General features: G+C 44.0%; 1 protein-coding gene across 6 annotated transcripts in view; it reads right to left on the bottom strand.

Annotated features, from left to right (window-relative positions):
- Nucleotides 1-369: 369 nt before the first annotated feature.
- macf1a (microtubule actin crosslinking factor 1a) overlaps nt 370-19,555 on the bottom strand; it is a 146,266-nt gene continuing 127,080 nt past the window's right edge. For all 6 annotated transcript variants that reach the window (XM_017307475.1, XM_017307476.1, XM_017307478.1 and 3 more), the window contains 24 exons: nt 18,652-18,801; nt 17,836-18,069; nt 17,002-17,160; nt 16,743-16,916; nt 15,851-16,018; nt 14,965-15,156; nt 14,721-14,894; nt 14,331-14,454; nt 14,055-14,254; nt 13,444-13,761; nt 13,200-13,366; nt 10,677-10,833; nt 10,479-10,590; nt 10,326-10,388; nt 8,221-8,459; nt 8,005-8,134; nt 7,051-7,250; nt 6,743-6,970; nt 5,957-6,233; nt 4,851-5,443; nt 4,264-4,452; nt 3,944-4,150; nt 2,185-2,502; nt 370-654 (listed from right to left, as the gene is read on the bottom strand). In XM_017307475.1, coding sequence (XP_017162964.1) covers nt 385-654; nt 2,185-2,502; nt 3,944-4,150; nt 4,264-4,452; nt 4,851-5,443; nt 5,957-6,233; nt 6,743-6,970; nt 7,051-7,250; nt 8,005-8,134; nt 8,221-8,459; nt 10,326-10,388; nt 10,479-10,590; nt 10,677-10,833; nt 13,200-13,366; nt 13,444-13,761; nt 14,055-14,254; nt 14,331-14,454; nt 14,721-14,894; nt 14,965-15,156; nt 15,851-16,018; nt 16,743-16,916; nt 17,002-17,160; nt 17,836-18,069; nt 18,652-18,801 — 5,043 coding nt within the window. In that variant the 3' untranslated portion in view covers nt 370-384. The remainder of the gene's footprint in view (nt 655-2,184; nt 2,503-3,943; nt 4,151-4,263; nt 4,453-4,850; nt 5,444-5,956; nt 6,234-6,742; nt 6,971-7,050; nt 7,251-8,004; nt 8,135-8,220; nt 8,460-10,325; nt 10,389-10,478; nt 10,591-10,676; nt 10,834-13,199; nt 13,367-13,443; nt 13,762-14,054; nt 14,255-14,330; nt 14,455-14,720; nt 14,895-14,964; nt 15,157-15,850; nt 16,019-16,742; nt 16,917-17,001; nt 17,161-17,835; nt 18,070-18,651; nt 18,802-19,555) is intronic.

The raw sequence follows: 19,555 nt of genomic DNA, 5'->3' as shown, positions 1-19,555 counted from the left end.
TCAACAAATCCACTTAAAGAAGACTTTTGGTTTTGACCAATTTTATGTTATTTTTGATGATTCTGACATGAAATAGAAAAATAATCAGCTGTTAAAAAGGTATAAACAAGGTGATAAGAGAGATTAGTTCTGTTCTGGGCAAAGAAAGATTCAACAGTGTCTGCGGTCAGAGGCTTCTTCAACTTCACTGTAAGACGGACTGCTACAGGAAAGTTTCCCTGCACTGAATTAAACTTATGTTCAGTGTGAATAAGTTTAATTTAGTGCAGGGAAATTCAGCGCCTCCTAAGATATCTGCTTAGTACACTTAGTACACAAAATTAACTTGCAGGTAACTAGAACTTTTCCCATAAATTGTTGACTTAAAATTTAAAGTTCCGTTTTTTAAATCTCTCGATCGTTTTGGAGAAATTCTGAATCTCCAAGCAAAACGACCATCTTCAGCAGCGACTCAAACCCAGCGAGTCCTACCTTGAACTCCTGCAGCTGCTGTTTGATCATCTCCACCTCCGTGCCGACCACTCCCTGCGAGTTCAGCCCGTCTTCGGCTTTTCCCAGCATGCCTTGCAGCTCCGCCACCAGCCGGTAGAAGTCCTGGACTCTCTCTGCGGCGTCCTCGATCTGAACCAGCCTCGCCTGGCCGCGCTCGCTCAGCTGGAGAGCAACGAAACAGACATAAACGTGACGCTAAGAGACGTTCCTCTTGTTTAACGACCAATTAAAATATTCGTCCATCCATCCATTTTCTTACACCCTTGTCCCTCAGTGGGGTTGGCAGGGGTGCTGGTGCCTCTCCAGCTAACGTTCCGGGCGAGAGGCGGGGTCACCTGGACAGGTCGCCAGTCTGTCGCAGGGCAACACAGGACACACAACCATGCACACACACACTCACACCTAGGGGCAATTTGGAGAGGCCAATTAACCCAACAGTCATGTTTTTGGACTGTGGGAGGAAACCGGAGTACCTGGAGAAAACCCACCATGCACAGGGAGAACATGGAGACTCCATGCAGAAAGACCGGGGCCGGGAATCGAACCCAGAACCTTCTTGCACCTTGCCCTGCTAGGCAACAGCTCTACCAACTGCACCACTGTGCAGCCCTAAACTAAAATATTCATTAAGATCCAAAATGTTTGTAACTTTAATACAGAAAAGAAAGAAACTCAACAAAATGTGATTTAATGTTAATATCTGCTCTGTCCGCTTTTTATTGTAAGGAATTATATTAAGGAATTATTGAGGGATTAACTGATAATTAAAATAATCATCAACTATTTTAGTAACTGATTAATTGTTAACTGGACTATAGATTCAAAAAATTTGATTTGCTGAAAAAAAAAAAAAAATGGTGGTCACCAAGTCACAATTGTACAAAAAAAAACCACAATTAGCATTTAAAACTACAATATCTTTGTAAATACATTTTATGTAAAACTCTTCAAGTGTCAGTTTTAGCTTCACCTGGTTCGAATTCACTAAAGGAATGCTGCAGTGCTGCACTTTAGGCAATAAAATGTTCATAAGTAAAAATGACTGAATCATTTATCTGCATTTTTTAATGCATTTCAAATGTTTACATAAAAACCTGAAGGATTTTATCATTTATATATCTAATCATCAGAATAATTGATTAAAATGTCAATTACAAAAATAATCGTTAGCTGCACATTTTAGGCAATGAAATTTGGAATTTCTTTACATCTTTTAAAGTATTTCAAATATTATGTAAAAATATTGGGAATATTGGGCTGCACAGTGGTGCAGTTGGTAGAGCTGTTGCCTTGCAGCAAGAAGGTTCTGGGTTCGATTCCCGGTCTTTCTGCATGGAGTTTGCATGTTCTCCCTGTGCATGCGTGGGTTTTCTCCAGGTACTCCGGTTTCCTCCCACAGTCTAAAAACATGACTGTCAGGTTAATTGGCCTCTCCAAGTTGCCCCTAGGTGTGTGTGTGTGTGTGCATGGTTGTTTGTCCTGTGTGTCTCTGTGTTGCCCTGCGACAGACTGGTGACCTGTCCAGGGTGACCCCGCCTCTCGCCTGGTACATTAGCTGGAGAGGCACCAGCAACCCTCCCGATCCCACTGAGGGACAAGGGTGTAAAGAAAATGGATGGATGGATGTAAAAATATTTAAAATATCCATCAGTTGAGCCCTACAATTATTAACTTAAGGAATGTTTTCCCCACCTTGCCAGCCTGGCGGCTCAGCGCCTCCGTCTCCCTGCGCAGAGCCAGCAGGTCCGGCGAGGAGCCTTCCCTCCTCAACATGGAGGTGCAGTCGGCGGCGTGTCCCTCCAGCTCCGTCCTCAGGTCGGACAGGCGGGACAGGAAGCTCTTCACGGCGTCCGCCTGCGACGCCAGGGAGTCGGCGTCGCGGCCGACGGGACTCAGGGAGTCCAGTTCGTCGTCCAGGTCGGCGAGGCGGGAGAAGACGTCGCGGACGTGGGACTGGACTTCGCCGACGCCCTGCAGGCGCGACTCCAGGGAGGAGCAGCAGAGCTCGATCTGATGGAGGAGGGCGAGGGTCAGTCCGGTCAAAACCACGGAAGAAAACAGGTTCACACACGTTTCACACAAAAACTCTAGAAATTTTCAAGGCAAGTTTTCAAACTACAAATTAGATAAAAAATTACTGTTATTATTAATGTATTATGATGGTATTTTATATTCTGCAGCAGAGAAGATGTAAATTTTATGTTTTGAAATGTCTCACACCTTATACACCTGACTCAACAGAACAATAATTTAAAAATGTTAATGTATAAAATATAAAACAATACGTTTTTATTAGTAATAAAAAATATTCATTACATTAAAACAATCCAAATAAATAATAATAAGGTAAATGTCCTTTCTGATCAAATTAAATACAAAGTTTTCTGGGATTAAGCAAATAAAAATCATGTTGATGATTCTTATTAACCTAAAACAAGAAAGTTTGATCTGATTTCACATCAAACTGTTAAAAAAAAAATGTGTATATAAAAATATCAGGTTTCCACTGTAAATAATGTTTCCAAGCTTTTACTCAAATGTTAGATTGGAGTTTATTATAAAACTGTGCCGTGTGAATATTAAACACTTCTTTACAGAAATCAAGAACTTTCCAAACACTAAATCACCAAATTGAAATTCACCTTAAAAATAAATAGAATCTCTACAGAAAACTTTATTTTCTGAATAATTTAACTTTAAATTACGGCTGAGTTTTTCTCACTATTTTCAACACAATTGAATTGAAGTTTATGGAAACAATTTTTTTAACTTTTTAAAACCTGAAACCATAAATTATAGAAGCCAATTATGTTTTTGGAGCCTGATAATTATTCAGCATTACAAAATAAAAACGAAGACGTTGAACACTAAGTGATTGGGTTGCAGAAACCAGATGCATTGCTGTGGGTTTGAATTCCCATCATTCTGGTTTACATTTGCAGCGATGATGAAGTGCCGAACGTCCAACACTGACCATATATGACTACTGGAAGAGGAGCAGCCATGGATATAAACAACTTCCTTCGCTCTGGAGCGAATAAACTGCTCAAGTTGTGGTTGCTTTCATCTGATTTCACTGCTCCTTCCCACATTGTGGAAGAAGTTCTGCTTTAACATGCGAGTCAGATGGGATTGGACGTTATAGTCCTGAGAAAAAGCTGCAACCCAGCACTGGAAATTACAGCAAATATGTCAAATATGTTAGGACTTTTCTGGCACAGACATACTGGAGTTCTCCGTAAACTTTAACGTGAATAACTTTAGATTTATATAGGGCTGAAACGATTAATTGAATTAACTGCGATTAATCAATTTATGAAATACTTGTCAACTAATTTAGTAATTAATTAAAAGCTAATGAGTATCCAGACTCACTAAAAGGCCATTTGCTGAAAACAAATATATATTCAAAGCCAACAGAAGCTGGTTGTTCTGGGCCTTCTCTCCTCACCTTATCAGTGACCTCATCATAGTCCTTCTCGGTGTCCTTGGCCTGCTCCTGCAGCCTCTGTGTTCCCTCAGTGCTGCCCCCTGGTGTCTGGGGGGCGTCCTGCACCAGGCCCTGCGCCAGATCTTTGAGGTAGACCACCTGAGGCTGCAGGGAGCGCAGACTCTCCTGCTGACTCCTCAGTCTCTCCAGGCTTTTAGCGCTGCATGCCTGGATGGAAATTTGTTATTTTTTAATAAACTGACAGACATGTTTGTCTTTTTAATGATGTTTAATGAAAAACGGCAGGGTGGTTTATGGTTATGATCGTTTCTTTCCGGTACCTGAGGTCCAAGAGCCTCCTGGACTTCGATCTGATGCTTGGCGGCCTCCAGCCTCCTCTCCACAGCCTGTCTGCCGTCCTCGAACTCCTTCAGGCGGCCGGCCAGCTCCTCCAGCTGGGAGGTCCGGTTCAGGAGGTCCTCGCTCAGTCTGTCCACCCGCCGGTTCAGCTGCGCCTTCTCGTCTCGGAGCTTCAAGCAGAAAAATGTCTTTTAATAAACTGCTGCAGAAGTCTGGACCGTTGATGCAGATGGACAGTTTTTCATCTTTTACGGTTATAGCTGAAACGATTAATCGGATTAATCGTAATTAATAGATCATTGGATAAAAATTATCAACTAATCTAGTAATTGATTACTCGATAGCTGGAGTATACAGACTGAATAAAAGAAAACATTAAAAAACAACAATTTATGATGTTGACTTCATAGCAAAATGTTTGGACAACACGGCTCTAAAAGCTTACCTTTCTTTATGCTTTTTATTTCATTTTTTTTTATGAATAAATGCATAAAAAGTCATACTACTTCCTGTTTAAAAATGTATTTATTTTTTCTTATTTAAAAAGTAAAATAGATTAATATCGCACCTCTTCCTCTCCGATGCAGCACTGCTCCAGCAGCTGGTCGGCTGCAGTATTAAAAGCCTCCAGCAGGGGCTGCCGTCTCTCCAGGTCCAGTGTCAGCGCCCGGGCTTTCTGCAGAGACTCGTCCAGAACAGATGGGTCCAGCGACGGCCGGACCTCTCCATCTTTCTGCTCGCACTCGGCCAGCCACGGCGTCAGCTCGGCGCGGTGCTGCTGGTACGTCTCCGCTTTGCCCAGCGAGTTCTTCAGCCGGGTCTCCCGCTCTGCGATCCGCTGGTTCATGGCCTCCCAGTCCTGCCTCAGCAAGGCCAGGCGGGCCTGCAGAGCGGCGCGTTCGTCCGCGGGCAGCGTGGCGAGCAACGACACGCCCTCCGCCTGGATCAGCTCGTAGGAGCCCCGCTGGCCGGCGACGGCGCGCTGCAGCTCCTCGGTCTGCGCCAGCAGGGAGCGGATGGCCTCGGGGCGGCAGGGCAGCGAGTCGGAGGGGGATTGTTTGGGGTCCGACTGCTTGTCCAGCCAGGAGCGCAACTCCTTAAACATCTGCTGGAACTGCTGCGTGGAGGACAGAGCGGCCTGGAGCTGGGTCAGGCCGTCCGCTGAGGGGAAGGAAAGCAGAGAGCGGGCTTAAGTCGTAAACTCTGACGAATCAGTTCAGATACATTTATATACGTTTAATGTTCTCTTTTCTGCACAAACTGTTTTGTTTTATTGATAAGTTAACAGAATTAAAAGGGGTTGTAGCATCGAGTTACACCACAGGGTGGCGGTGTTTCCCCTGAGACGAGTTTGATGGATACAAATAACTGCTTGGAACCTCCTTCATGTAAGAGTCCATCTTATTTGTGTTTAACACGTTGATAACGTCCATCGTCAGTAAACTGAATTGAGGTGTAATACCAAGCTTCACCATAGGGTGGCGCAGTGTCCCTGTTCTTCTGCTAGCATGTTGGTGCTAGCATGGTTAGCTTGGCAGCTAACTGCTAGTGTATTTTAGGTAGGTTCTCCTATATTTTATGTGTTCAGATTTAGGTCAGATATTTGTGGTTAGATCTGCTAGTTTATGTTTTAGGATCCAGATTGTATCTTAAGATGAACGACCTGATACAGACCTGCTCTCTCCTCTAGGCTCCTCAGCGGCGCGCTGACGCTCTCCAGCCGCTTGCTCAGCTCCTCCTTTAGGTACGGCTCGGCCACGATGGCGCTCAGCTCCCCGCAGAGCCTCTCGGCCTCCGACAGCTCGCCACGCCGCCGCTCCAGCTCCGACCGGATCTCTCCGGTTTCCTGCAGCCGGCGCTTCAGAGCCTCAGGCTGGGCGCTGAGCGACGCCTGAGCGTCCAGCCTCTCACCGAGCGACGCGATGCTGGAGGACAGATCCTTAAGCAAGGCCTGCAGAAGAGAAGAACAACCATCGATATAGATCACTGGACTGGACATCGCCCATTAGCCGCTATAGCTAGCAACGCGTTACTGCAGGTGCCATTACTATGAGACATATCAAACCTTTCTTTTTCAATGAAGGTTGGGCAAAATGTTCATAGCACCATAATTTACCATCTATTTTTCTATACAATGTGTTCAATTATGTTTTGATGCATAAAATATGTAATCTCCCCAGATGGAAGTGCTGTGAACATGAGCGGTCGTTGATTGGCGAATTTAAACTCTTGCTCTATCGATGATCTGTCAGAGAGCTGCTCGTCTTATTTTAGTGTTAACTGAACCGAATTGCGCAGCACATGTACATGTTAAGGTTGTCAAAGTGAAGCTAGCATAACCAGTTAGCTTAACTGGCTAGTATTTAAGCTAAAATGTCTGACTTATTATGCGCCGTCTTTATATATATTTTTGGATTAAAACTTTTAGGTGCTGCTCCAGTCCACAGAAACCAGTCATACCTGGTATTTTTCGCTGGTTCCTTGAGCCTGATCGATGTGACTGGACCGCTGAGTCAGCCGGCCGGTCAGATCCTCCCACTGCTGGGAGATGGAGCCCAGTTCAGTCCGGACCTCCTCCAGGTCTTTGGGGTCCTGAGCCGAGTCCCCGGTTTGAGACAGGATTCCCTCCGCCGACTGGGTCAACTGGTCAAACTGGGGCCGCCGCGTGTCAAATTCCCGCAGCATAAACTGGAACAAACGGAGAACTCCATCAGCGACGCCTGGAGGAGAATCAAGATGGCGACCGTCTGCAGTTCGTCACCTCTTACCTGGACTTGCTGCTTCTGCGTGTTGAGCATGTTGGGGTCGATGCTCAGGGGCCCCAGCACGCTCATCATCAGCTCCTTCTCTCTCAGCCAGGGGCCGAGCTGATTGGCCGCCGAGGCAAAGCTGCCCAGCCGGTCGGCGCACGTCTCCAGCTCCGTCTGCCGCTGAGCTGCCGTCTGATTGGCCGTCTGCCAGCGGGAGTCTGAGGAAACAATGAACACAAATCAGAATATATCACAGGTGACCTATTATCATTCCTTGAACAGGTTAGGCTGGGTCTATGTCCTGTACAAAACATGTTCATTGCATTTTTTTTTACATAAAATTATTCTTGGATAGTGAGATTTTAGTCTGCTCAGTTCTACCCATGTGGTGCTGTTTTAGGGTCTCTGCCACTTTAAATCCCCACAACTCAATGCTCAGACTCAAAGGTGAGCGGTCTCCAGTCTGCTTGGTGTTCACATATGCATTCGAACCGCGCCCAAGTTCACTTCAACCTAATTGAGAGCGAGGTTTGTAGGCAGACCAGAGTTCGCTTTCTTGGTCCGATTACGAATTCCCAAGTCCCCAAACGAAACTGACTTTTTAGAAAAATGGACTGGAGTTTGATTAAACCGGACTAAGCAGTGCTGGTGTGAAAGCACAATAAGAACAAGCGTTATATGAAATGAAGCAGTCTGCCTTCTCGGATTTCACATTTCTGTTCTGGTTAGGTTATAGTAAGCCCTGATAAAAATATCCAGCCTGAGTGAAACAGCAGCTCTGACAGGAAGACGTCCCACTCACTCCCTGGACAGGATCCACCTCACTTCCTCTCACCAAAAACTGAGCAAAGTTTTCTTCTTCATGGCCCAGTTTCAAAGCTGAGTTCATCACATGCAGATTTAAACACTGACCTTCTGTAGATTTGATCAGTAAATGTCTCAGAACATCTGAATGTGGCCAGCAGAACGTACCGATCTCCTGCAGCTGCTGCCTCCAGCCGTCGGCCTCAGGGGAGTCGGGATTGTCTGCGATTAGTTTTCTCAATGTACTTTTCATCTCCTCCACCTTCCCTGAATGCTCAGCCAGCTCTGAGAGCAGAGCCTGAAGGACAGTTAGGAGATTAACTTTCACCAAATGGAGCCACTTAAGTCTTTTTCTAAACAGTGAAAAGCTTCTAAAAGCTTGACCTTGTTTTGTTGGGCCTGAGCGCGCACCACCTCGGGTTTGGACGGGGAAGTCATCTGTCCCAGCGTCAGGCTTTTCTCTCGGTCGCTCAGCCAGCTCCTGAGCTCCTCCGCGTTCTGCCGGGCCTTCTGCCGCAGCTCCAGAGACGCCTGCTGGCGGCCCAGACGCTCCTGCAGCTCGCTGCCCAGAGCGTCGTAGCGAGCGTTCACGTCTGAGACGGTCACCTGCAGCTCCGTCAGGTCTGAGACGGAAAATATGGAGATGCAATGAGCTGGAGGAGGATTAGAAACTAATGCTAGAGACGGACAGGTTGAAAGAAACAAGACATAAACAATCATAAACATTAGTTCCACTAACGCTAAAGCGCTACCGAAGTGCTACACAAACAGTATTTAGCAGAAGCTAAGGCGTTAACTTCTATTCAAGTTAAATTTGCTCTCGAGAGACTCCAATGCTTGAAAAAGTGAAAAACTTTTAGATCAGAGTTCAGTGATGAGAGGAGGAGTAAATGAAACAAACAGTCCATCTGTTCTCTGTTGGCAGGTTTCAGAATGTCTGGAAGGAAAAATGTCTCTTCTGCTGATTGATTTAAGTTTAAGACTAAAGCAGAGATGTTTGGTCCTAGCAGATCACTGTGGCGAAACACGGTGGTGGAGGAGTGATAATGTGGGCTTCTTTTACGTATGAATTTTATAAACTGGAAAATATTGAATTATTTATTACAATGTATTAATAAAAACAACATTTAGAATCTCGTTGCTCGCAGGATTTTTGGATCGAAAGTGAACAATGAGCTGAGAATTTTAAAAAAAATGATTTAATTGTTAAAATTCTAAAATAAAAAGTCAATAGATAAATATTTAAGAAATAGAAGGCTACAATTTTGTTGCTAAATCAACCAAAACTTATTTTGCAGGAACCAATCTTTATTAAATAAATAACCTGCAGTTCTGCTGAAGTATTGAACATAAGCCCATTTCCACATTTAAACCCAAACTTCCTGCTATAAACATGGACTTGTGATTTTCTCTGTAAATGTAGTTTTTCAGCGATAAAAATTAAAATATGACATAATTTAAATGTCAAACTGTTTATCATCTTCAGCAGCTGCAGCCTTTCAACATTGGCTTCGACTGGGAGGCTGAGATTACATTCGGAAAACAGACATTTTATTCCAACATTAAAAGCTTCTGTGATCCGACAGAAGCCGTTTAACAGTCAGACCAGATTTAATCCATCGGAAAAGTTCTTTCTTTTCTACATGGTTTCAACATCTGCAAGTCCTGAACTGGTGCAATAAACGTCGGAGTCTCTTACTGTAAACGCAGACGCTTCTCTGATCTTCAGCATCTTTACTGAGTTTGAAGGAAAATAAGAAAATTTGAGTTTATTTCAACCTAGTTTAAGAACCACAGATTCAGTTTAATCTGAATTTTTTGATCTACTGAAAACCAACAGTGGCTAAAACGTCAAAGTGAAGTTGTAAAGCCAAGCATGTTGTTTCCAGGGTATCTGCAGGTTTCAACAAATCAAATTTAAGACTTTTCATGACCATTTCAATGCCACCTTGAATTAAATTTAAGACCAAAAAGCTATAAATATGAGATGGTTGGGAGATCCTGCAGGATTGCACTGAAGCATCAGAAAAATTGTGACATTTCTGGAGCCTTTTTGTGGCTCCATGTGTTTCTGTCACTCAGATTATTTCCTGAACCTTTAACGATGTGAGGCATCGATCGCTAACCTTCCTCCAGCCAAGCAGCCAACGACATTTATGCATGTGAAATTCTGCGCTGGTACATGTTGACGTACCGTCTGAGTGTGACTCAAACTTCAGGACAAAATGATATATTGGATTAAACAATCCTAACAAAACCTAAGATTTGTGATTAAAGTATTTAAGGCCAACTTGCAAAGTGGCCTTAATTTAGATACATTAATTTAAGACTTTTTAAAACTGTTTAAGGATGCAGCCGTGTTTCAACCTAAATTAAACCATTTTTTAAGGAGTATTAGATTTGTGTTTTCAGACACAGTTGGATTATAGTTTGTGCTGCAGAACCTGGTCTCATGCTGCAGGGAGGACCTGACCGACCTGAGGGCTCACCTTTACAGGTGTGGATGCCGTTGACGCTGCTGGGACCGGCAGAACCGTTGATCTGAGGAACTCCTGGAGAGGAGCACAGAGGAACGCCATCAGAGAAAAACACATTTTCAGTCCTGGAAGAGCAGCTTTGTTTCTGGTTCCTTCCATCTTTACCAGTTTTGGTCCGAGGAGCCGTGACGTCGATGATGAGCGACTCCAGCTCGGAACCGGTCTTGTTCAGGTCTTGGATTCTGGATCCTTGGGATTCCCAGTCATTCAGCAGGTCCTGAAAGCAGAAAGGATTTTGGTCATTCATCCAAACATCGGTGACGTCTTGAAGCTCCTGAAACATCCCGGCTTTTTACTGCACACCTGGAGCTGCTGGACCCGCCTCTGCAGACCCTCGGTGTTGAGGTTGGCCTCCTTGGAGGGCAGCTGGTCCTGGGCCGTCTGCAGCCAGCGGACCAGGGAGCCGGAGAGGCCGCGGAACTGGTGGAGCTGCTGCTCACAGGCCTGGATGGCAGCAAACCTGACAGGAAGCAGGAGACAAAGAGTTTTAGCAGGTTTTCACACCTGATAGTCCGGTAGGCTCTGTACCACTGGGTTCTACTGGAAACCTAAATTACATCCTGCAAGCTGCTGCTGTCAAACCAACCAAACCCTTTGAGCAACCAGTTCCCCTCCTCACCTGCGGGGGCGCTGCACCAAGAACCACTGAAGGAAACAACACAAAAACTTCTACAAAAGACACCGAGCGCAACTTCTTCCTTCACAAATTGTCAGAAAATATGGAGTGGCATCAGATTTTAGTGGCTGGAGGATTTCTCTTTTGTCAGGCATTTCTCTACTTAGCGCCAGGCTAATGTGTTTTTCAGATGCGTTTACCCAGAATACCGTGCAGCTTCCTGCTTTTGGAGAGGTATCCGGGTTTTGGTGTTCACAGAGGCATTCAAACCGCACCTGAGTTCCTCAACACCCAACCCGGTTTGTAGGTGAACCAAAGTTTAATGACCCGTTCACACCAAACCTAACAAATTGGACTCTAAGCCAACCAACGAGTCTGATTACAGCAGACTGACCAGGGCTGGTGGACAAAACAAGGGGAAGATATTAGTTTGATTCCATCTGCTGGGAGAGCAGCACAGTCAGAGCAGTAACCGTTTACATCAGTATTTCAAATAAAAGTTCTTCTGTCTCTGTCAATATGTCCTACCCAGAATTCAAATGGCAGATTTAGCTTCACCTGGTTCAAATTCTGTAAGCAGAATCTCCTATTAAGCATCTTTTTACATGTAATTATTAATCAGTAAATCAAAAATTAGATTCGCCTCTATCGTTTCTTGATGTTAAGTCAACTGCATATTAATCATTTGGTACAAATGATTTAAGCATTCACTAGAGGAAAGGCATCATTGCATTATTTTAATTAAAATATCAAATTCAACTGATCGTCAATCATCAGGCGTATCGATTGATTGTCAAAATAACTAAAATAAGTGTTAGCTGCAGCTCTAAATGTAGAGCTGGTTTTGCTGTAAACATGAGTAGATGAGGTTTACACTAAGCTCCATCTGTCCCTCGGCACCACCAGGGTTTGTTTTGTTGACTCTTTTTGCAGAGGTTCTGGTAAAGTCCGGTTCATTCCAAGAAGCTCCTGTCTGAAACGGGTTTCCAAAGGCATTTTTTTTCCTTTCTGTATAAGAAAAACAAACTATAAAGTGTTTTTTCAAGGCTGCGAGGGATCATTAGCACAGCCCTGACCTCTGCCTCTTTGCGTGTAATGTGTGTGAAAGTATGAGGCCGAGCGGTTCCGGCCGTCTGCGGCCCAAACGGCCCTGAGAAGCTATCATTATCGCGCTGCTATTTTCTCTCCTCTGGGATCCGAGGCCGCGGGTTCCCCAGCAGGGCCGTTTACGGGACAGAGAATGAGCCGTGTTTGTCTTTATTAGCGCCGAGAATCCGTCTGCACCAACACAAACGGAGGAGCTGTGAAGCGGCATCTGGACCGCAGCGTCCACGCCTCACCAGACCCAATTCCGTCCCGTTCAGGCGTCCAGCTGCTGATTCGATCACATGATGGTCTCGTAAAACGGAAATTTAATCGAATACATCTGCAGAAGACTGCTGGTATTCATAAACATCTCCCTGAGACGACGTCAGGCATGGTTGGCATGGCAACCGCTGCTTCATGGAGGCCGGAAAGTCAGAAAACAGATTTCGTTTTAAGTTTCAGACCCAATCTTCGGCCGGTTCTGGAGGATTTTTAGAATCATCCGACCCTTATATAATGAGCTCAGCCATGTTTTCATGGCTGATGCAACTAAACAAATGATTCATTTTATAAACAATTATTACCGTCTAAAGTGCAATAATAAAGAATTTCTTTGAACCGAGTGAAACTAAAACTAGGTCATTTATTTTTAACTTTAGTGCAAAACGAATATTTACTTTGTGAAATTCTGGTTTAATTACTGAATATATTGTTTTTTCAGCAAATGTTCTTTACTTGGGTCTGAATAAATAAATGACAAATATTGATTAATTTATTACTTAATTAGTTGACCATTATTCATCATGATTAATTTGATTCATCACTTCAGTCCCAGTCTGCACTTAAAAACACAAAATTTCATCAAGTATTTCTGTCTAGTTTCTAGTTAGTGGAAACTTTTAGATAAAAGTTTGTTTACAGTAAATAATTACTTAATATTGATGAAACAGTTGCAGATTATTTTACTGCTAATAAGACATTTCTATATGCCAGTGGAACTTGTACTTTTTCTTTTTAAGATATTTGCACTATAAGCCAGGTAATATTTTATTTTTACAGTGTTCAGCAGATGAGAGGCTGATGTGTATCTAGCGCCCCCTTGTGTATTTTTTAGTATTTTGTACCTTTCGTTGACGTTTTCCTCCAGCTTGGTGAACTCGTCGGTCACATCTTTGACGTTCTCCAGCAGGTTCTGGGTGTCGCTGAGCGCTCTGGCCTGGCTGAGCTCGGCGCCGAGGCTGCAGAAGGATTTCAGCTGGCCCGCCTCCTGCTCCAGCTCAGATTTCACCTCCTGGAATCACAAAGATGGAAAAAGTTACAACGGCGTCGAAGAAGAAAGCTTCTGCTGAGGAGGAGAACTCCGCTGACCTCGACGGTCTGCCTGTAGTCGTGGACGCTGCGGTCCGGCTGTCCGGCGGGACTCAGGGCCTTCAGCCTGCTCTGGGTGAAGGCCTGCAGGTCGACGCCCAGCCTCTCGTAGCTCTCCAGCCGCGGCAGCAGCGCCTTGAGCTGGGCCTCCCGCTCCGCCTGGCTGCTCTGGGCCGCGGCGTAGCGCCGGGTCAGGTCGTCCAGGCTGCCGTGGAGGCCCGGAGCCGCGGAGGCGTCCGAGCTCTGCAGCAGCTTGGAGACGGAGTCGCGCGTCGCTTCCACGCTGCCCTGCCTGGAGAGGAGCTCCTGACGAAGTTTCTGGGGAAAAAAGAGAAGAAGAAAAACAACAACAAAGAAATTAAATACCAGAGAGAAATTATAAATGTAAAACATTCTGCAGTGAAAAGAGTGAAGAACAGCTTCATCTGCTAAATGGATGGATGGATGATGCTACCCAGTAAATTTCTTCAGGTACATCCATTGAGTTTTATTGTGAAGGGTCAACATTATTTCTTGAGTTTGTTACAGGCAGAAATAATCAGAAATCGTCATATTTCTGAATTTAAGCGTCATAAAAACTGGAACATGTTTTTAACCCCCTCAGCTCCTACCTGGTTCTGGGTCAGCGCGTCCTGCACGGCCTGGGCGGTGGGCTGGACCGGTCCGGGGTTCAGAACCAGCTGGTCCAGCCAGCCCAGCAGGCCCTTCAGGCCCTCCTGGACGCTGACGGACTGGGCCACGGCCGTCTGCAGCTGCTCGGCCCGCTCCGACACCGACGCAGACAGGCTGCCGAACCGCTTCTCCAACCCGTCTGCGAGGTAAAGAGACGCTTAGCCACTCAATTCAAAGAAGAAGAAGAAGAGAGTCCGTCAGGAAGATGGCGTCACCTGCAGCGCATAGGATGTCAACGGCTTTCAGAGACGGAGATTCGTCGGCGCTGACCAGATCTCTTCCTGCTCGCTTCACCTTCTCCAGCTGGACCGAGCGCTCGGCCAGCTCGTCCTGCAGCAGCTGCACACACACACACACACGCACACACACACCAGTGAAACTAGTACTTTTTCATTTATATTAAGGAATTATTTACTTAAACTCCTGTATTTTGCTGAAAATGTTTTTTTCCCCCAGTGGCTGTTATAACTGCACTGACTGAATGTTATCAGCTTCTGGGACGATTTATCGTCCAGCAGAATTTGTTATCATGACAAACGATGAGTGAATTAAAAGCTGCGATGTTGACGTGCTGCTTCCTGCTCTGTGAAGCCATCGTTCTGCACCTGAACCTGCCGCAGGGCGTTCTGGAGGTTCTGCGGGTCCGTGTCTCCGCTGGACTTGGCTATGCTTTGGTTTTGCTCGTGAGCGCTGAGCCAGGAGTGAATGGAAACCACCTCGTCCTGGTACTGCTGGTACCGCTCCAACAGGCCGCCCAACCGGCCGCCCAGCTCTGTCGACTGAACCAAACGTTTTCATTAAAACGGAGTCAGAAAAAAGCCAGAAGCAGAACATGGCGCGGCGCCTCACCTTGGTGTGCAGCGCCGTGTATCTGTGGTTGGCGTCCTGCAGCTTGTCGGAGACGAGCCGCCTGATGCCGTCCAGAGCCGGGTCAGAACCTCCAGCTTGCTCCAGAGCGCCCTGAACAGAGTCCAGAACCTTCTGGCCCGAGATGGAGACGAAGCGAAGGTCGGCCTTGTGGCAGATGACATCCTCACCCAGCTGGGAAGAAACACATTGAATTTGACTCAAAGACGACATTTAAAGGTTCGTACACCTGAAAGGTCATTTTATGTTTTATTGTCTCTCTTGCCCAACTGAACAAAACACTAATTTAACAAAAACTCCCCAATTTCAATAACGTTAACATTTAAAATATAAGCCGACTTTAATTCATAATAAATATTAATTTCACTGAAACTATTGAAACATAAATAAATAACGTTAAGGTTAATGACCTTCATGCTCAAACACAATATACAAAGTGGAAAAAAAAACTTTCCAAACCTTGAAAACGCTTAATTGAAATTCAAAGATTTTAAGGATTTCAAGCATCAGTACGAATCCTGATGCTGGGGATCAGTGTGGGAAAAATGTGATTTAACGAAAACACAAACATGTTCATTTGGAGGCATTTTAGGAAAATAATCCCAAACTATTTGGCTGCAGATGGAGAACTCTGATAGCTTATCGGGGGTTTAATGCATGATTAACGGGGAAAACATCCCGGCTAAGTGCTGCTAATCGGAGCTACTTCTCAGAAACCAGCAGCATTTCTGGACATTTCTGACTCATTTTCAGGAAACAGAGCGAAGCTTATAATCTCAAACCTGAGAAAGTTTAGTCTTAAATCCGTCTCATAAGCATTTAAAGCGCTAAGATGGAGTGAAATCTGTTTGAGGAGTTTCTGCAGCACCTTTCTGTGTTCCTCCAGCCGGTCCTTCAGGCCCTGCGCGTCGGTTTCTCCTTCCCCCAAAGAACGCAGCTCCTGTTCACTTAGTTCCAGCCAGGAGCCCAGGTTTCCGTGTTCCTGGAGGAATTTGGTCAGCTCGTCCTGCAGAGCCTCAGATTTCCTCAGACGCTCCTAAAACCACAAATACTTATTATAACACAAGACTTATAGCAGCAGAATAGGATGAGGACATCTATGGGAACGCAGGAGAGAAAGAAAGAAAGTAATAACAATAATAATTTCACTTAAATCTGATTTTAAAAATAAATATTATGCCAATAAATTGCATTCAAATTAATATTTATTTTTCTTTTTTTCTGTCTAACTTTACAATAAATTTGTAGATTGATATTTTGAAACAATAATGTAAAAAGGATGAAAAGTTTCTTCAAAAAAAAAAAATATTAAAATAAAAGCTATAAATGAAAACAAATTAATGTTCGTATAATCAGAGTAAATTAAATGTTTTTACTTAGACTCTTTATCAGCTAATTAATTTTTTGTATTCATTTGTAACCCTAAAACAATTTTAATATCTATACTAATAAAATAAAAATATCAGTAACAATCATAATACATTATAATTTATATTTAGTTATGTGTATTATCATTGTAAATAATAAATTAATAATAAAATATTAGTAACTACATTAAAAATAATCAGGTTTGAGACAAACATATACAATTAGCCCAAATTAATATGTAAATATGTCAAACATGTTGTTTAGATTTATGTATTTTTTCCCTTCTGACCCCATGATTAATGATCCAAAAATAAATTACAAGGTAAATCAGGAGGTGAAAAGAGAGCACAGGAATTTTTTTAATATAAAAATGATAAATGTATTTTTTATACCTGACAGCTGTGCAGCCTGTCCTGGTGCTGGGCCTGCAGCCGGTCCAGGGCGACCCGGAGCCGCTGCTTCTCCTCGGGGGGAACCGTGGAGTCGGGCTGCTCCAGCAGGGAGCGAGCTGATTGGCTGATCTGCAGCAGTTGCGTCTGCTGAGCCTGGAGCTGCTGCAGCTCCGACTGCGAGCAGACAGTCGAGTTTCACCGGTTAAAACTGTGACGTTACTGAAAATACCAAACTGACAGCAAAAGTTCAGGAATCAACCTGCAGCATCTCTGTGTGCGACTCCACTGCGCCCTCCGGTGGTGAAATGGAAGAGTCCGGCACATCCTGCGGCGCTGCGATCCGGTCCAGTTGGCTGAAGGAGGAGAGCAGGGAGTCGATCTGGCTTTGGGTTTCCTGAAGCTCCTCCACCGCTTTCGCCTGCAGACCAGAAGGAAAGACTGAACACCAGAATACACTGCAAAAACACCGATCTCACCAAGTGTTTTAGTTTCTACTGGAAATAATTTACTACACTTAAAATAAAACTAAGCTATGACAAGACATTTTTAAAGCTGTAAGTGAATAATCTTTCAGTGGAACTAGAACTTATTCCGTCAATATTAGTTCATTATTGACTCAAAACAAGCTCCTGTTTCTTTCCGTCTTATTTCAAGCGAACTAAGATATTTTCACTCCACAGATACTTGGTGAGATTTTCTGTTTTTGCAGCGCAAATGATTAATCGTGATTAATCAATCAGTGAGCTTAAGTAATCAATTAGTTAACTAGAGTATACAGACTAAGTGAAAGCTATTACGAAAGTTTTACAAATCAAAACTTTTATTTTGAAAACTAAAACTTTTAGTTAACCATTGACTATTTTTAAGCATTATTGAAATAAAACAAAGCATTTATCCAGACCTGTATGAAATATACATAGATTTTGCATTTAAGATAAAACACTTTGTCTCAAAATATGCTCATTACTTGTCCGTTAATTTTGTCGTATTTCAGGTGAACTAACATATTTGCACTAGAAATTACATAAATATTTGGTAAAATCTTGTTTTTCTTAGTGCAGCGTCATCCTGGATGTTTGGACTCGGCTCTCACCCTCTGCGTGTTCTGCTGCACGGTCGTACTGATGGCGTCGTTGAGCTCTGACAGCGAAGTGTTGGTCGAGTCTGTCAGGGCAGCGTTCTGCTCCTTCAGTCTTTCCAGCGCCACCTGGAGGTTCTTCTTCTCCTCTGCGCTCAGACCGTCTCCTTTCTCTGCCAGAAACTCCTCCACTGACCGGACGGCCTGAGCCACGCTGTCGGCTTTCGCCTGCAGGTCCCTCTGCACCTCCTGGAGCCAGGAAGGAAATCAAATGATTAATCGGTTAATTAATCGATTAATAACTGGAATATACAGATTTTATTTTGAAATGTCTCTTTCACACAGATATGGCTGGTCCAAGAACCAAACGCTAATTTAACAAAAGAAATCCCAAATTTTTAATAACTTTGTTCATGTATGAAATATAAGTTAATCTTTCTTACAATTGAGGCATTAAGAATAATAAATATTTGTCACACTGAAACATTACAAATAAATCTCGTCAAGGTAACTGGGCTTCATCAAGTTAAATGTTTAAACACAAAATGTAAATAAAGTTGCACAAAATGTTGTTGCTAAGTTTTCTGACATTTTGCAAATAGAAATTAATTAGTAATTCCAAATTACCTAAAACAAGAAAAGTTTAGTCTGATGCAACTTCAGTCAGTGAGAAATAAAATTTATATTTATTAGGTGAATGAAAATGTTTGGTTTCAACTATAACTAATGTTTTCAAAATTTAATCTTAAATTTCACTTTATTACAAAGCTGTGCCGTTTGAATGAATAAACAGCACTTTAAAGAATGTCGGTGTGAGCTGTCATTCTTTACCTTCAGCTTTTTCTGCCTCTCCTGCAGGGCGCCGACGTCACCTGACTCCGGTCCAGCCCTCTGATTGGCCAGCAGGCCTGCGGCTCCGGCCAACCACGCGTTGAGGCCTTCCAGTTTCTGAGAGCACTCTGCTTTCTGCTGCTGCACCACCTGAGAGAGACGAGGCAGCAGAGAACCACACACTAAACAATGAGGAACCCGACATCATCAACCTGACCTGCAGAGGGCGACAAAAGCCTTTTGAACGTTTCCTCACTGATTCCGGCATTTGCAGCTAAACAGAACTCATGAAGTGCACCACACTTGGCCAAGCTTTGAGCAGATTGTGTCCAGAAATCACTCACACACAAGCAGACTTAAAAACACTCAACACAAAGAGAAATCAAACATGTATTTGTTTGTTTGCCGTTTTTCCTCCTCTTCCTCTGGGTCAGAGTGAGACAGGAGGAAGAACAGTGAAGCGCCGTAGCCAGAAAGACGTTTTTTTATTATAGTCGTTACCGCGGTGATGCAAGCGATTTCTTCTGTGGCGATCTGGAAGAGCAATGCAAACAGGTTAATACAACACACTTCATAACAGACGTGCAGGGAAGGAAAAACACAGAGTGAGCAGCGGCAGCGTCGGGGTTTAGAGGAGCGGGGTTGTGTAGAGAACGGCTTCTGGAGCCAAAACTTGATCCTTTTCTTACATTTTCTTACCAAAACGACTTCATTTCATTCAGGTTTACAAACATTTGGATTTGCACACCCCTGTTAAGGACTTTCAGGCTTAATGTCCGGACTTTGACTAGGCCAGAGCTCTGCAGCGTGGAACTTTGGTTCTTCATTCAGATTAAGCTTTGCTAACCTGAGCTCTGCGGTCATCAGGTTTTTAGAGAGAAGAGACTTTTAATTCCTCCCTTCC

Source organism: Poecilia reticulata, linkage group LG11, assembly GCF_000633615.1.
Source record: "Poecilia reticulata strain Guanapo linkage group LG11, Guppy_female_1.0+MT, whole genome shotgun sequence".
NCBI lineage: Eukaryota > Metazoa > Chordata > Actinopteri > Cyprinodontiformes > Poeciliidae > Poecilia > Poecilia reticulata.
This window is presented reverse-complemented; position numbering and strand designations above follow the sequence as displayed.